The sequence below is a fragment of the Macaca fascicularis genome, chromosome 19 (genome assembly GCF_037993035.2).
Source record: "Macaca fascicularis isolate 582-1 chromosome 19, T2T-MFA8v1.1".
NCBI lineage: Eukaryota > Metazoa > Chordata > Mammalia > Primates > Cercopithecidae > Macaca > Macaca fascicularis.
The window spans coordinates 4,154,026-4,170,889 of NC_088393.1; the positions used below are offsets into that span (position 1 = coordinate 4,154,026).

General features: G+C 57.3%; 1 protein-coding gene across 8 annotated transcripts in view; it reads left to right on the top strand.

Moving 5' to 3' along the window:
• Positions 1-16,864, top strand: part of NFIC (nuclear factor I C) — a 114,433-nt gene that overhangs the window by 84,252 nt on the left and 13,317 nt on the right. For 4 of the 8 annotated variants that reach the window (XM_045380594.3, XM_065534473.2, XM_045380593.2 and 1 more), the window contains exons 7-9: positions 9,150-9,275; positions 12,945-13,129; positions 14,228-14,381. In XM_045380594.3, the coding sequence (XP_045236529.1) occupies positions 9,150-9,275; positions 12,945-13,129; positions 14,228-14,381 (465 nt within the window). The remainder of the gene's footprint in view (positions 1-9,149; positions 9,276-12,944; positions 13,130-14,227; positions 14,382-16,864) is intronic. The other 4 variants (XM_065534474.2, XM_074025328.1, XM_045380595.2 and 1 more) reach the window with 1 other exon arrangement.

Here is a 16,864-nt window from a genome sequence, read left to right on the forward strand (position 1 = left end):
GTGGATGCTTGGGGCCAGATCATCCTCTGGGGCGGGGCCGTCTTGGGCACTGTTGGGTGCTGTGCAGGGTTCATGGCCTCCGCCCACTCCGTGTCAGGAGCACCCCCCAGTGGTGACAACCGTAAATGTCCCCAGATCTGGCCAAACGTCTTTTGAGGGCAGAGTCTCCCCTATATATGGCCAGTGGCATATGCAAAGGGCCTAAACCGAGCAGGGAGAAGGTGCGTGACCCCTGGTCTGGGCCACTTTTTTTTTTTTCTTTTTGAGACAGGGTCTCTCCCTGTCGCCCAGGCTGGAGTGCGGTGTCACAATCTTGACTCACTGCAACCTCCGCCTCCCAGGTTCAAGTGATTCTCCTGCCTCAGCCTCCCGAGTAGCTGGGATTACAGGCGCCCGCCACCACAACCGGCTAATTTTTGTGTTTTTAGCAGAGGCGGGTTTTCACCATGTTGGCCAGGCTGGTCTGGAACTCCTGACCTCAGGTGATCCACCCGCCTCGGTCTCATCTCCCAAAGTGCTGGGATTACAGGCGTGAGCCACTGCACCCAGCCTTCCCCCCACCCCCAAATAGCGACTTGCTGTGTCGCTCAGGATGGAGTGCGGTGGTGCAGTCTCCGCCCTCTGGGCTCAAGCTGTCCTCCTTCCAAGGCTCCCAAGTAGCTGGGACTACAGGCACTCACCAACACACCTGGCTATTTTTTGCATTTTTTTTTTTTTTGTAGAGACAGGGTTCCGTGTTGCTCAGGCTAGTCTTAAACTCCTGGGCTCAAGGGATCCTCCTGCCTCTGCTTCCCAAAGTGCTGGGATGGCAGGTATGAGCCACCACACCCAGCTGGCTCTATGTCCCTTCCCAACATTTTAGTCCCAGACAGCCCTGCGGAGGGGACTGGCAGGCTCCTCATTTTGCAGAGGGAAACCCCGAGGCTCAGAGAGGTGACGTCACCCGCTCCAGGTCACCCCCGCAGGAAGCAGGTGCACAGGGACACAGAACCACGTGGCCGTTCCCAGCGGCCCCACTCAGGGCACCTCGCTCTCTTTGTTTTATGGGACATCTGCGATGTCCTAAGCTGGGTTATTTCCCCTCCCCGGCAACACTGAGATCTGGGCTGCCCCGGCCATCAGTTGACAAGTGGGGAAACTGAGTCCCAAAGGTCCCACAGCAAGGAAGGGGCAGAGCCCTGAGCTTACGCCCAGTGCTTCCTGGGCCTCTTCCCATCGCTGTGGCCTGCATCGATAAACATTTCGCAGCCTCTGAAGTCCCAAGGAGGATGCCTCAGAACAGGCCTGGCCCCTGGGCTGGAGTGGGGTTCCTGAGGTTCCCAGCTGTAACCTCGTTGCTGGACTGAGGCAAGGGCCAGGGGGCCCAAGGGAAGGGCCAGAGGGGCCGGGGGCATGGAAGGTTCAGGCTTACTGCTGCAGCCTGCAAGGTGGTCCCAGGCTGGGTGCTTCCGCAGAGGGAGGACACAAAACAGGAACCCAGGCGGGCAGGGTCTCTCCCGAAGGTGCCCTTGGCCCCTGGCCACCACCCTGGGATGTTCCTCCTCCTCCTGTGCTTCCTCCCCCTCCTCCTCCTCCTCCTCCCCGGCCTTTCCAGCTTCCTGTCTAGACAGTCCCCAATTAGCCGCTCATTAAGGGGGTTAAGCTGATTAGAGCAGTTCTCCCTTCCTCTGGCAGCCTTGGGGCCTTTTCTCCGGGCAGTGCTCAGCCAGTCCCCCACCCTGAGGCTCACAAAGGCCTGGGGTGGATCCTGCCAGGCAAGACCCCCACAGCACGCCTCCAGGCCCCACATTCCAGCCTCTAGGCTCTGCCCGCTTGGGGCCTGGGCCAGGAGTGCCCTTTCTCCTGGCCGCCTCCCCCTGAGGCCTCCCTGCTTACCCGGCTGCGTGGGGTTGAGGGAAGGCGTCTTCGAGCAGCCCCCCGGTGCTTTGTTTTTGCTGCTGGTGTAGCCCCCACTTGAAGGTGACACAGGCCCCATCCACAGGCAGTTACTACACAGGGCAGGGCAGGCAGCCCCCATCCATTCCTCTCCTCTGTCACCCTGGGCTTCCCCCATCCCTTTTTTTTTTGAGTCAGAATCTCGCTGTGTTGCCCAGGCCGGAGTGCAGTGGCATGATCTCAGCTCACTGCAACCTCTGCCTTCCAGATTCAAGCGATTCTCCTGCCTCAGCCTTGCAAATAGCTGGGACTGGGACTACAGGCACCCACCACCACGCCCAGCTAATTTGTGTATTTTCAGTAGAGATGGAGTTTCACCATGTTGGCCAGGCTGGTCTCGAACTTCTGACCTCAAGTGATCCTCCGAGCCACCGAGCCCGGCCTGCCCATCCCTTTTGGAGCGTGGCCTGGGGAGGGACAGAGTTGGGTTCCAACTCCACCTCCACCCCCGCTTGGTTCTATTGCTTTAGGTGAGTAACTTCTCCCATCAGGCCTCAGCCTCCACATCTGTGAAATGGGTGCAGCTCCTGTAAGCTCTGCACAGGGCAGCTGTGAGGACCACATTATGCGAGGAGGCTAGTGCCTTCACAGAAGGTCCTCACCCAGGGCAGTGCTGCCCCACCCCCAGGGACACTGGCCAGTGTCTGGGGACATCTGTGGTTGTCACAACTGGGGGTGCTCTTGACATGGAGTGGGTGGAGGCCAGGGACGCTGCTCAGCATCCAGCAGTGCCCAGGACAGCCCCTCCCCAGAGAATGAGCCAGCCCCAATGTCTACGGTGCTGAGGCTGAGAAACCTGTGTTAATTAATGTGAAAAAAAAAACTGAGGCTGGGCATGGTGGCTCATGCCTGTAATCCCAGCACTTTGAGAGGCCAAGGCTGGAGGATCACTTGAGCCCAAGAGTTTGAGAACACAGGGAAACCCTGTCTCTACAAAAAAATACCAAATGGGCTGCACGTGGTGGTATGTGCCTGTGGTCCCAGCTACTGGAGAGGCTGAGGTTGGGAGGATCTCTTGAGCCCAGGAGATCAAAGCTGCAGTGAGCTATGGTTGCTCCACTGCGCTCCAGACTGGGCAACAGAGCGACACCCTGTCTTAAAAAAAAAGTCTGTGCAGTGAGCTGAGATCCGGCCACTGCACCCCAGCCTGAGTGACAGAGCAAGACTCCATCTCAAAAAAAAAAAAAAAAAAGGTCTGCCCCCCACTCACACCAGAATAAACTCTCAGTGGGGCAGACGGTGTAAACCAGGGGACCCCCAGCTCCTGGGATTCACCTCCTCTCTCCCTCCCACTCAGGGTGTGGATTTCAACATGTGCAGCCTCCTGGGACCTCAGCAGGGCCGAGGATCATGGGACGCAGAGTCTCTTGGGGGTCCATGGAATCCTCTAAGCCAGGGGGTTTTACCTAGGGGTGATCCTGCCCCCAGGGGACACTGGATGACATCTGAGGACATTTGTGGTTGTCACGACTGCAGGGTGGTCCTAGCATGGAGGGTGGGTCCAGGGACACCTGGGAGGCCAGGGACACCGCTCAGCACCCTGCAGTGCCCAGGATGGCCCCACCCCAGAGAACGATCCAGTCCCAAATGTCTACAGAGCCCAGAGGAGGCCTTGGTGCACTGTCAACGCCCAGTGGTCACTGCTGTCCTCAGCAGATTCATGACCTGCGTCGGTGCTTCTGTCCACTCCACGCGCCCTGTGTAGGGCCCCCTGCTGACCCCAGACCCTAGAGGCCCAGCAAGAGTGGGCCTTGGCCCCCTTGGGGAGCAGGCATTTCAGTGGGAGATGGGCTTGTTTGTTGAGCACACAGATGGCTGCCCCGACAGGGGTGATGAGGGCCTTTCGTTAAATACAGAGAGGAGGTCAGATGGGCGTGTGTGTTAAACAGACATGAAGAAGCTCTGACGGGGGAGCCCGCGGGCCTGCGTGCTCCCTACAGTCAATATTCTCAGACGGGGCATGCAGGATGCGGGGCGGGGCATACGGATGTGTTCCCTGAGAGGAAAGATGGCCACTGAGATGGGTGGGGGACGCACAGGCCCGCTGGCTGAACAGGGAGGTCCCACCGGGGTCCCAGGCATGCCTGCTGAACAGACGGAGGATGCTTGGAGGCAGGGTGCAGAGTCAGTGTCTGCAGAGCCTGCCGGGAGCATGCTGGGTTATTCTTTCTCGCAGTGCCTGGGCTGCGCTCCCCCCTCCTTCCTGCCCTGCCCTGGCTCCCGCTGGCCCCATCTCAGGAAGCTCTAGCGGTGTCTGCAGGGATGTGGCGGCGGGGGGTGGAGTCTGAGCCAGACTATTTCCATCCAGGACAAGCTGTTCTAGGAAATCCTCCTAAGTGAGCGTCTGACAACCCTAACCTCATTCCCGCCGTGGCCCGCGCCTGCAGGGAGCTGCCAGCCCCTACACACACTCATACACGCTTGCACACATACGTGCATGCTCATTCATATATGCACACACCTGTGCAAGGCATGCACACATATGTATGCGTGCATGCTTGCACACACGTGTACATGTGTGTGCATGCATGCACGCACACATGGACATGAACATGCAGGTGCAGGCACACACGTGTGCATGTATTCACATGCACATTGCACACGCATATGTGCATTCACATGCATAGACACATGCACAGACATGCACGCATGCATACACGTATGCGCACACACAGGCATGCACACATACACAGACATGAACGTGCATGTGCAGGCATACACATGCAGGCATGCACACGTGCACAAACGCTCACATGTGTACACACATGTACACAGACATGCACGCATACGTGCATCTATGCACATGCGTGCAGGCACACACACATACATGCATGCACATGTATGTATTCGCATGCACACGTGCACAGGCATACATACCCACACATACATGCCGACAGGACCAGCCTGGCCTCCCTGCCTCCAGGCCACTCTCATTCCTGCCACATCCTCCTGCCCTAGAAAAGCCCAGGCCTGGCTGCTGGGGCCCAGCTTGGTCACAGACTTCATGGCATCCCACTGGGCAGTGGGGCCTCTCTGGATGGCTCAGCCTCCATGCCCAGGGCCTCCGGAGTGTTCCCCCGTGAGTGTTCACAGACTGGGCATGAGTGGAGGCGTCATCCTTCCTGCCCCCCGTGTGGGTGTCCTGGGTGCCAGTATCCTCCAGAGCCGGGTGTTCCCGGGTCCCCGCAAACTGCTGACCTGCTTCTGGGATGTGTCCCGGCGACACCTTCACTCCTCACAGCATGATGTGTGCAGGGCCGTGGGACAGCTGGTTCCATAGCGACAAAAGTAGATGAAGAGCCGCGTGTCCCCCCGGCTGGGTCCTGGATCTGGGCTCCCTCTGGGCTGCAGCCATCAGAGAGGACAGAAGTTCCCTGAGTGGTAACCCCATTCGGGGAAGGATACAGCGATGCTGGGAGGACAGAGGAGGTGGGGACAGGGCTGGGAAGGGGCTGTGCCACACAGATGCCTGGAGGTACCTGTGGAACCGTCAGCAGGAGACCCAAAACACGGTGACACCCTCACCGTTTCTCATCAGGGCATCACCCGGGGACACCAGGTCACATTTGGGGACATCTATGGTTGTCACCGCTGAGGGGTGCTCCTGGCGTGGAGTGGGTGAAGGCCAAGGATGCTGCTCAGCACCCTGCAGTGCCCAGGACAGCCCTCCACAGAGACCGATCTGGCCCGCATCAGCAGTGTCGAGACTGAGAAATCCTGTGCGAATTATTTGGAAATACTGAGTTATGTCACTGCTCACACCAGACACCAGGAGAAGCTCCTGACAGGGCAGACGGTAGAAACCAGGGGGACCCCAGCTCCTGGGGTTCACCTCTTCTCTCCCTCCTCACTTGGTGTGGGTTTCAGTGTGTGCAGCCTCCTGGGACCTCAGCAGGGCAGAGGATCATGGGACACAGTCTCATGGAGGGTCCATGGGATCCCCTAACCCAGAAGGTCTCACCCACAGGTGATTCTTCCCCAGGGTACTTTTGGTGATGTCTGGGGACATCTGTGGTTGTTACAACTGGGGGGTGCTCCTGGCATGAAATGGGTGGTGGCCAGGGACACTGCTCAGCACCCTGCAGTGCCTAGGAGAGCCCCACCCCAGAAAGCGATCCGGCCCCAGTGTCCGCAGTGCCCACCTGAGACACCCTGGAGGTAAGGAACTCCAAGGGCCAGGTCGAAGGGATGCTAAACTCATCACCCTGTTTGGATGGTCTCAGTAGATATGTTTTACCTTCAAATAAATGTAAAAATCCTTTCTAAAACTGTGGCTCTCCAGGGCACGCCTCCCTGAGATTCCATTTCCAGGGATAGGGTAGGGCCCAGGACACTGCATTTTTCAGGCGAGATGTGATCCTTAGCCCTCACTTGAAAAAGCTTCCCTGGGGCCAGGTGCTGTGGCTCACGCCTGTAATCCCAGCACTTTGAGAGACCAAGGCAAGGGGATCGCTTGAGGCCAGGAGTTTGAGACCAGCCTGGGCAACATAGCAAGACCTCGTCTCTAAAAAAAATATTTCCTGGGCATGATGGTGCATGGCTGCGGTCCCACCTACCTGGGAGGCTGAGGTGGGAGGATCACTTAAGCCCAGGAAGTTGAGGCTGCAGTGAGCTGTGGTCGTGCCCCTGCACTCCAGCCTGGGTGACAAATAAATTGACCGGACGCAGTGGCTCATGCCTGTAATCCCAGCACTTTGGTAGGCCAAGGTGGGCGGATCACCTGAGGCTAGGAGTTGGAGACCAGCCTGGCCAATATGGTGAAACCCCGTCTCTACTAAAAATACAAAAATGACCCGGGCGTGGTGGCAGGCGCCCATAATCCCAGCTACTCAGGAGGCTGAGGCAGGAGAATTGCTTGAACCTGGGAGGCGGAGCTTGCAGTGATCCGAGATCACGCCATTGCACTCCAGACGGGGTGACAGAGCAAGACTCTATCTCGGCCGGGCGCGGTGGCTCAAGCCTGTAATCCCAGCACTTTGGGAGGCCGAGACGGGCGGATCACGAGGTCAGGAGATCGAGACCATCCTGGCTGACACTGTGAAACCCCGTCTCTGGCCGGGCGCGGTGGCTCAAGCCTGTAATCCCAGCACTTTGGGAGGCCGAGACGGGCGGATCACGAGGTCAGGAGATCGAGACCATCCTGGCTAACACAGTGAAACCTTGTCTCTACTAAAAATACAAAAAACTAGCCGGGCGAGGTGGCGGGCGCCTGTAGTCCCAGGTACTCGGGAGGCTGAGACAGGAGAAAGGCATAAACCCGGGAGGCGGAGCTTGCAGTGAGCTAAGATCCGGCCACTGCACTCCAGCCCGGGCAACAGAGCCAGACTCCGTCTCAAAAAAAAAAAAAAAAAAGACTCTATCTCAAAAAAAAAAAAAAAAAAAAGACACCGCCCCAGGCCAGGCATGTCCGCTCCAGAGCCGGGACTCCACCCCAGCCTCCAGGAAATACCCAAAATGGCCCTCTTTGGGACTCTGTGTTCCCACTTCATTTTAAAGACAGGGTGCAAGTGTCAAGGGGCACCCTGACATCTCCCCACTCACCCCAAATAGCAGCAGCAGTGGCTCCTGCAGTAACTAACATTTTTCGAGCTGGGTGGCTGAAGTTCCCTCGGAAAGCTGGGCTGAAGGCATCCTCAGAGAATGCCCTCATGCCCAGGGATCCGGGACAGCCGTGGGCTTCACCCACACAGGCACCCCTGGCGCAGTCCTCACAGCTGCCACTCCTACACTGCTCCCGATGGAAATGCCAGAGCTTTACAGAATCCCCTGTTTTATGAAAAGGGGTGGATGTGGCGGCTCACGCCAGGTTGCACAGCCCCATGGCCAGCCGGGGTTTGAACCGTGGACCACCTGCTTCCCCCACACCCAGGGGCTTTCCAGGGGGGTGCCTGGAGCGGGAGGGAAGCCAGCGTTTGGTGGGTGAGCCTATCTGAGTCCATCCATCAGTTTTTGGTTGGTTTGCTTGCTTGTTTGTTTTTGAGACGGAGTTTCACAGTTTCGTTCTTGTTGCCTGGGCTGGAGTGCAATGGCGCAATCTCGGCCCACTGTAGCCTCTGCCTCCTCAGGTCAAGCGATTCTCCTGCCTCAGCCTCCCGCATAGCTGGAATTACAGGTGCCCAACTCACACCCGGCTAATTTTTGTATTTTTAGTAGAGACAGGGTTTCACCATGTTGGCCAGGGTGGTTTCGAACTCCTGACCTCGTGATCCGCCCACCTCAGCCTCCCAAAGTGCTGGGATTACAGGCATGAGCCACCGCGCCCGGCTGTCCATCTGTTTTTTCTGTGTTTGAGACAGAGTCTGGCTCTGTAGCCCTGGCTGGAGTGTAATGGCGTGATCTGGGCTCACTGTAACCTCCGCCTCCCAGGTTCAAGCAATTTTCCTGCCTCAGCCTCCCAAGTAGCTGGGATTACAGGCACCCGCCACCACGCCCACCTAATTTTGTATTTTTAGTGGAGACAGGGTTTCACCATGTTGGCCAGGCTGATCTTGAACTCCTGGCCTCAAGTGATCTGCCCACCTCAGCCTCCCAAAGCACTGGGATTACAAGCGTGAGCCCCCGTGCCCGGCCTCCATCTGTTTCTTCATTTGTTGATTCACTGAGGAGGGTGTGAGGGGCTGAACTGCTGAGTTGGGGGCTGTCCCGGCTTCTGTCCCAGGCAGCCTGGGAGGTAGTAAGGCCCCTGTCTGCAGAGTGACGCCAGCAAGGCACTGCAGAGGGTGGATGCACCTCATTTCAGATCCCGGGAGGCTCCATTCCTTCCTCCCGTGTGGATGAAGGAAGGCAGAGCTGAGCTGGGGCTTGTCTGCACACACTTAGCCAGTCAGGGTCTAACTGGGCTTCGGACCTGACTGTCTCTGCCCTCCCTGCGCCTTCTCTAGGGCTCGGGTGACTTCTAGGTGATGGGGCAGTCGGGAGCCTTCCCATTTCTCTGGAAGGAGAGTAGGCAACAGGTGGGAGCGAGGCCCAGGGGCACGTGCTGGTACCCAGCTCTCCATCCCCTGGCCGTGCCGCCTTGGCCAGCCCCTTCTCTGCTCTGAGCCTCCGTTTACTCCTCCGTGTCATGGGCTCACAGCCTCTCCCCTTCAGGATTCTAGGGGAAGAGAAGGCAGGGTGATGAGGCTTCCTATCCCTTCGGAGGCTGGCTTTGGGGAAGGTCCAGGGCTCCTGGGGTGTGACCAGCCTGTGACTCTCTCGTCCCACCCCCTCCACAGGCATCTCGTCCCCGGTGAAGAAGACAGAGATGGACAAGTCACCCTTCAACAGCCCGTCCCCCCAGGACTCTCCCCGCCTCTCCAGCTTCACCCAGCACCACCGGCCTGTCATCGCCGTGCACAGCGGTGAGCGCCACGGGCCCCTGGCAGGGAGGGGCAGCGGGCCCTGCGCTCAGGCCTCTCACAGCCAGAGAAGTCCCACTGGATGTCTGACCATGAGTCGTATTGCTGTAGCCTTCTAGGTGGGCAGAAAACCACAGAGGTGCCGTAGTGGGCAGCGCCCAGGGCCTTGTCCCAGCCCAGCTGAGAGGTTGGACTCAGTCTCTTTGGGCCTCAGTTTCCCCCTTTGTATAAGAAGAGGCTGCAACCCGGGGCTTACCCTTCACCTCACTCCCCTCACCCCCTGTCTCAATCTAATCCCCGCATTCCAACCCCAGACACTGATGGACAGGCAGGATCAGAAGCTGCCAACGAGGCCCGGCGCAGTGGCTCACGCCTGTCATCCCAGCACTTTGGGAGGCCGAGGCAGGTGGATCACGAGGTCAGGGGTTCGAGACCAGCCTGTCCAACGTGGTGAAACCCCGTCTCTACTAAAAATACAAAAATTAGCCAGGCATAGTGGCACGCACCAGTAGTCCCAGCTACTTGGGAGGCTGAGGCAGGAGAACTGCTTGAACCCGGGAGGCGGAGGTTGCAGTGAGCGGAGATCGTGCCACTACACTCCAACCTGGGTGACAGAGTAAGATTCCATCTCAAAAAAAAAAAAAAAAAAAAGGCTAGGCTCGGTGGCTCACGACTGTAATCCCAGCACCTTGGGAGCCCGAGGCAGGTGGATCACAAGGTCAGGAGTTCGAGACCAGCCTGTCCAACATGGTGAAACCCCATGTCTACCAAAAATACAAAAATTAGCCGAGCATGGTGGTGTGCACCTGTAGTCCGAGCTACTTGGGAGGCTGAGGCAGGAGAATCACTTGAACCCAGGAGGCAGAGGTTGCAGCGAGCCGAGGTCACGCCATTGCTCTCCAGCCTAGGCAACAGAGCAAGACCCTGTCTCAAAAAAAAAAAAAAAACAAGGCCAGGCATGGTGGCTAACGCCTGTAATCCCAGCACTTTGGGAGGCCTAGGTGGGTGGATCAAGTGGTCAGGAGATGGAGACCATCCTGCCTAACACAGTGAAACCCCATCTCTACTAAAAATACAAAAAATTAGCTGAGTGTTGTTGGCGGGTGCCTGTAGTCCCAGCTACTCGGGAGGCTGAGGCAGGAGAATGGCGGGAACCCGGGAGGCGGAGCTTGCAGTGAGCCGAGATCGCGCCACTGCACTCCAGCCTGGGTGACAGAGCGAGACTCTGTCTCAGAAAAAAAGAGAGAGAGGCATCTCCACCTCGGCCGGGCACGGTGGTTCACGCCTCTAATCTCAGCACTTTGGGATGCCAAGAAAGGCAGATCACCTGAGATCAGAGTTCAAGAACAGCCTGGACAGCATGGTGAAACCTTGTCTCTACTAAAATATGAAAATTAGCTTGGTGTGGTGATGCATGCCTGTGATCCCAGCTACTCAGGAGGCTGAGGCCCAAGAATTTCTTTTTTTTTTTTTTTTTTTTTTGAGACAGAGTCTTGCTCTGTCGCCCAGGCTGGGGTGCAGTGGCCGGATCTCAGCTCACTGCAAGCTCCGCCTCCCGGGTTTAGACCATTCTCCTGCCTCAGCCTCCCGAGTAGCTGGGACTACAGGCGCCCGCCACCTCGCCCAGCTAGTTTTTTGTATTTTTTAGTAGAGACGGGGTTTCACCGTGTTAGCCAGGATGGTCTCGATCTCCTGACCTCGTGATCCGCCCGTCTCGGCCTCCCAAAGTGCTGGGATTACAGGCTTGAGCCACCGCGCCCGGCCCCAAGAATTTCTTGAACCTGGGAGGCAGAGGCTGCAGTGAGCCAAGATCGTGCGCACTGAACCCCAGCCTGGGCAACAGAGCAAGACTCCCATCTCAAAAAAACAAAACAAAACAAACAAAAAATCACCTCCCATGGTTGCCATTGGGATTAAGCGGGACCAATTATAGGAAGCCTCAAATATTGCTTACTACCCCACGTTCTAGTGATAAAATATTTAGTTCTTTACGCAGTCATGCACACAGAGAGGCAGACCCAAATCAAAGCAGTCATTTGGCCCAGGGGTCAGCAAACGCCAGCCCCCCGGCTGCCTGTTCTTATGAATAAAGTTTTATTGGCACACAGCCACGACCACATCTTTGTATATGTCCCGTGGCAGCTCCTACCCTGCCTCAGCAGAGCTGAGTAATAACAGCAGAGACCACGTGGCCAAAAGCCAAAAATATTTACTATCTGGCCAGAGGCTAGGGAGACGGGGGAGTGACTGCTATAAATAGTGAAAATACTAAAAATCACTGAACTGTTTAGAAAGAGGAAAAGGCAGGCATCACAATAGAATATGACTCAGCCATGAAAAGGCACGAGGCTCTGACGCAGGCCACCTTGAGGACGTCACGCTCAGTGAGAGAAGCCAGACACAAAAGGCCACACAGCGTGTGATCCCATTTCTATGAAATGTCCAGGACAGACCCAGCCACAGAGGCAGGAAGGGGATGTGTGGGTGCTGGGGCTGGGGGAGGGGGTGAGGAGTGATGGCTGATGGAGACGGGGTTTACATGCTGGATTTAGGCCGGGCACAGTGGCTCATGCCTGTAATCCCAGCACTTTGGGAGGCTGAGACAGGTGGATTGCTTGAGTCCAGGAGTTGTGAGACCAGCTTGGACAACATGATGAAACCTCATCTCTACTAAAAATACAAAAAATTAGCCAGGCGTGGTGGCACATGTCCCTGCTACTCGGGAGGCTGAGGCAGGAGGATCACCTGAAGTCAGAAGGTCGAGGCTGCAGTGAGCCATGATCATGCCTCTGCACTCCAGCCTGGGTGACAAAGCGAGATTCTATCTCTTAAAAAGAAAAAAATCACTATTCAGCCATTTGCAGAAAGAGCTTACCAACCCCAGGTTTACAGTATAGACCATGGAGCCAGATGGGCTGGGTTCAAATTCCGGGACTGCCACCTGATACTGTGTGGCCTCAGGCAGGTGACACATCCCCTGAAGGCCACCCTGTCATCCTCTGTTAAAAAAAAAAAAAAAAAAGATGGGGCCGGGTGCGGTGGCTCACACCTGTAATCCCAGCACTTTGGGAGGCCGAAGTGGGCAGATCACCAGAGGTCAGGAGTTCGAGACCAGCCTGGCCAACACAGTGAAACCCCATCTCTACTAAAAATACAAAAGTTAGCCGGGCGTGGTAGTGTGCACCTGTAATCCCAGCTACTGGGGAGACTGAAGCATAATTGCTTAAACCCAGGAGGTGGAGGTTGCAGTGAGCTGAGGTCATACCACTGCACTCCAGCCTGGGCGACAGAGCAAGACTGTCTCAAAAAAAAAGAAAAAACCCAGGCTCGGTGGCTTACACCTGTAATCCCCACACTTTGGGAGGCCAAGGAGGGAGGATTGCTTGAGCCTAGGAGTTCAAGACCCGTCTGGGCAACATAGCAAGGCCGCTACATCTGCAAAACTAAAAGATTAAATTAAAACACAGGATAATATCACAGCCCCATTGGGGTTGCCGTGGGAGTCAGGGAATTTGGGTGTAAATGTGGTCAGTGCGGCTGGGGTTTTTTTTGGTTGTTATTAAACGCACTGAGATGCAGGCAGGAATCACACCCGCAGACACACAGTCACACGGTCACAGAGCAGACTGGCTGGAGCCCCCAAGTAACCCCCGCTTCCCACTGTCTCTGCAGGGATCACCCGGAGCCCCCACCCGTCCTCCGCTCTGCATTTCCCTACGACGTCCATCCTGCCCCAGACGGCCTCCACCTACTTCCCCCACACGGCCATCCGCTACCCACCTCATCTCAACCCCCAGGACCCGCTCAAAGATCTTGTCTCGCTGGCCTGCGACCCAGCCAGCCAGCAACCTGGACCGGTGAGTCGGGCGGGGCGCATTGGGGCCTCTCCTGGCAGCTCCGGGTGACCTCCCAGGGGCCACGTGCTCACACGAAGGCACAACTTCTGCTCTGAAGGGTCTTGGGGACTCGGCTCTGAAGTCCCCTCCTCTGTCGTGCTGGGAAGCAGCTGGATTGGGTCAGAATTGAGATGCTTTCGGATGCCAGGGTTTCAGACACGTCACGTCGCACCCTGTGGGGTCTGGGTAGCACCCACAGGTCCCAGCAACTGCGTGAGTGGTACTCGTGTTAACACAAGGCAGGGAGGGACTGGGCATAGCGGCTCAGGCCTGTGATCCCAGCGCTTTAGGAGGCCAAGGTGGGAGGACTGCATAAGCCCAGAGTTCAAGGCCAGCCTGGGCGCATAGCATGACCCTGTTTCCACAAAAAAAAAAATACTTCAAAATTAGCCAGGCATGGTGGCGGGCGCCTGTAGTCCCAGCTACTCAGGAGGCTGAGGTGGGAGGATCACTTGAACCTGGGAAGTCGAGGCTGCAGTGAGCTCTGATTGTGCCACTGCACCCCAGCCTGGGTGACAGAGCGAGACCCTGTCTCAAAAAGGAAAAAAGATTTGGGGCGGGGGGCAGGAAGAAATTGATTGCGAAAAACCCACCAAACTCAGTTCAAGCGAGACAGCGTTTGCCAGACTCCACAGGAAGCTTTGGGTGTTCAGAGCTTTTCGGACTTTAGAACCACGGGCCGGGCCGTGGATGATGGCGGATGATGGCGTGCTCGTAATGAATTAGGAAAAACGCAGAGACCCTGCTGTTAGGAGGCAGTGGCACTGTTTGGAAGGAACTCAGTCGAGTTGGCGTGCAGGGGATTTACGGAGGAGATGCAGTGAGCGTGGCCCCAGCAGTGCCGGGCTTTGAATGACACCAGTAAGCGGGCGTCCCTAGGCCCCTCCACCTCCGGCCGTCCTCAGACCCACCAAACCCGCCATGGTCACACCCACGCTCTGGCTCCCCCAGCCTGCCATCCCGCCCAGGGCCGTGCACAGAGCCGGGGGCGGCCGGCGCCAGCAGCCCGAGGTAGAGGGGGAGCCCACCCCTTAACCACGTGTCTCTCTGTTCCCCCAGTTAAATGGAAGTGGTCAGCTCAAAATGCCCAGCCACTGCCTTTCTGCTCAGATGCTGGCACCTCCGCCCCCGGGGCTGCCACGGCTGGCGCTCCCCCCTGCCACCAAACCCGCCACCACCTCCGAGGGAGGAGCCACGTCGCCGACCTCGCCTTGTAAGCACGCGGGAAGTGGTGCCCTGGTGGGGCGGATGTCCGCAGGGGGGCCTGTCCCCTCCCCAGCCCCACTGCCAGGTCAGAGGTCAGGCCCGACCCTGCGGGGCCTGGCGAGTTTGGTGGGTCTCCGGAAAACAGCCCGGGGCCACATGGTTGGGCCCATGTAGGGCTGAGGCAGCCTTAGGGGCTCACCAGACCAAGCCACGGGCCAGGATGAGAGTCCAGGGTCTGTCCCCTTCGCCGAGTCGCCTGGGGGACCCCGGTGCCCACCATGGGCCATCAGAAATGCTCCCTGGTGTGTCATGCAGCTGACAGTGGACATGGATCTCACAGTGGTGGCCCGAGGGCCAGACTCCACCCCCAGACTGGTCTTTTGTGGAAAAGGAGAACAGTTGTTATCATTTTAAAATCAGGACGTTTTACATAAACATTTCCAGAGTTCTGGCTTCTTGGGGAGGAAGGAGCTACGCCAGGCGCAGTTCCTTTGGGTGATCTGGACTGGACCACACCTTTAGATGGGACCCTCTTTGCCTGTCCACCTGACCCAGAAGCCCCTGGGTTGCTGGCCACTGCACCTTCTAGACTTTTCCGCCCTCTGGATGTGGTTCTGGGTGGCCGCTGGATGGCCCCTCGGTCCTGGCATCCTCGTCCTGAGGTCCACCCTGTTCGTCCCCAGTGGCTCTATCCCCAGACTGTCCCGTGACCCCCATGCAGGCTTGGGTGGGTCACCCACCCTCACAGGGCGCCAGACATCTCAGAACCCAGAGACCTCTCCCCATGGACTCCATCTGCCCCTCACCCCCCTTTTTGAGCATCTCTGTCCCTCACTCTCCAAATGAGACCCCCCCACCCCACCCCACCCAAGCAGTTGGTGGCCATGGTTCCTTCTGTGCGCCCTCAGCTCCTCTTCCCCCTGCCCCGGCGTTCCTCCCCCCGGCCCCACTGCCTGCCAGAACCCGGGCTGCCTGCCCATAAAAACCGGCTTCTTTGGCCGGGCGCGGTGGCTCAAGCCTGTAATCCCAGCACTTTGGGAGGCCTAGGCGGGTGGATCACGAGGTCAGGAGATGGAGACCATCCTGGCTAACACGGTGAAACCCCGTCTCTACTAAAAAATACAAAAAAATCTAGCCGGGCGAGGTGGTGGGCGCCTGTAGTCCCAGCTACTCGGGAGGCTGAGGCAGGAGAATGGCGTAAACCCGGGAGGTGGAGCTTGCAGTGAGCCGAGATCGCGTCACTGCACTCCAGCCTGGGTGACAGAGCGAGACTCCATCTCAAAAAAAAAAAAAAAAAACGGCTTCTTCTGAGCACTGGCTGGAGGAGATCGGCCCCAAATCCACCCTGGGCTGGAATCCCGCCTCTGCAGCTCTCTCCCTGTGTGACCTCAGGCAGGTGTCTTCCCCTCTCTGAGCCTCAGTTTTCTCAGCTGCAAAATGGGTTCGCCTTGGTGCCCAATTCCCAGGGCAGTGGGAAACAAGCCGGTGACATGGGTCAGGGAGGCAGGGAGGACGTTCCTTGTGGCGCCTGACGCTGCGTGGTGTCAGGCAGCTGTGGTCATTCTTGCCCCCCGTCCCTGCCTGCTCATCTGTGAAATGGGAGCATTGACTGCATAGGATCCACTCAGGGCTCAGTGGGATCATGCCCAGAGCCTGGTATGCAATAGACACTTAATAAATGCAGGATCCTGCAGAGGATCCACTCAGGGTTCGGTGGGATTGTGCCCAGAGCCTGGTATACAGTAGACACTTAATGGACGCAGGATACTGTGTAGTATCCACTCAGGGCTCAATGGGATTATGCCCAGTGCCTCGCATACAATAGACACTTAATAAATGCAGGATCCTGCATAGGACCCAGTCAGGGTTTGGCGGGATTGTGCCCAGACCCTGGTATACAGTAGACACTTAATAGATGCAGGATACTGTGTAGGACCCACTCAGGGCTCGGTGGGATTATGCCCAGAGCCTGGTATACAGTAGACACTTAATGGATGCAGGATACTGTGTAGTATCCACTCAGGGCTCAATGGGATTATGCCCAGTGCCTAGCATACAATAGATACTTAATAGATGCAGGATGCTGCATAGGGTACACTCAGGGCTCAATGGGATTATGCCCAATGCCTGGCATACAGTGGACACTTAATAAATGCAGGATAGGCATGGATTCCACCCCCCTTTCTCTGCACGGGGGCTCTTAACTGCAAATCTACTCCTGCTTCTCCCCCTGAGCCTCGCTGCCTCCAGCTCCCCCAAGCCCCAGCCAGGACAACTTGGGGACCCCACCTGTTGCAGCTTCTTCTCCCCCTACCTGGGTCCCAGCCTGTCTGAGGCCCCCATCCCCGCTGTAGCACCAGGCCGTGAGTTACTCACACGCCGACAAAATATAATCGCTGAGACTGAAATATAAATATGCACATCTGTATGTATGCACACACCCAGCCCGCCCTCTGCCCTCTCCGGGAGGAAGATTAATAAAACGCCCTC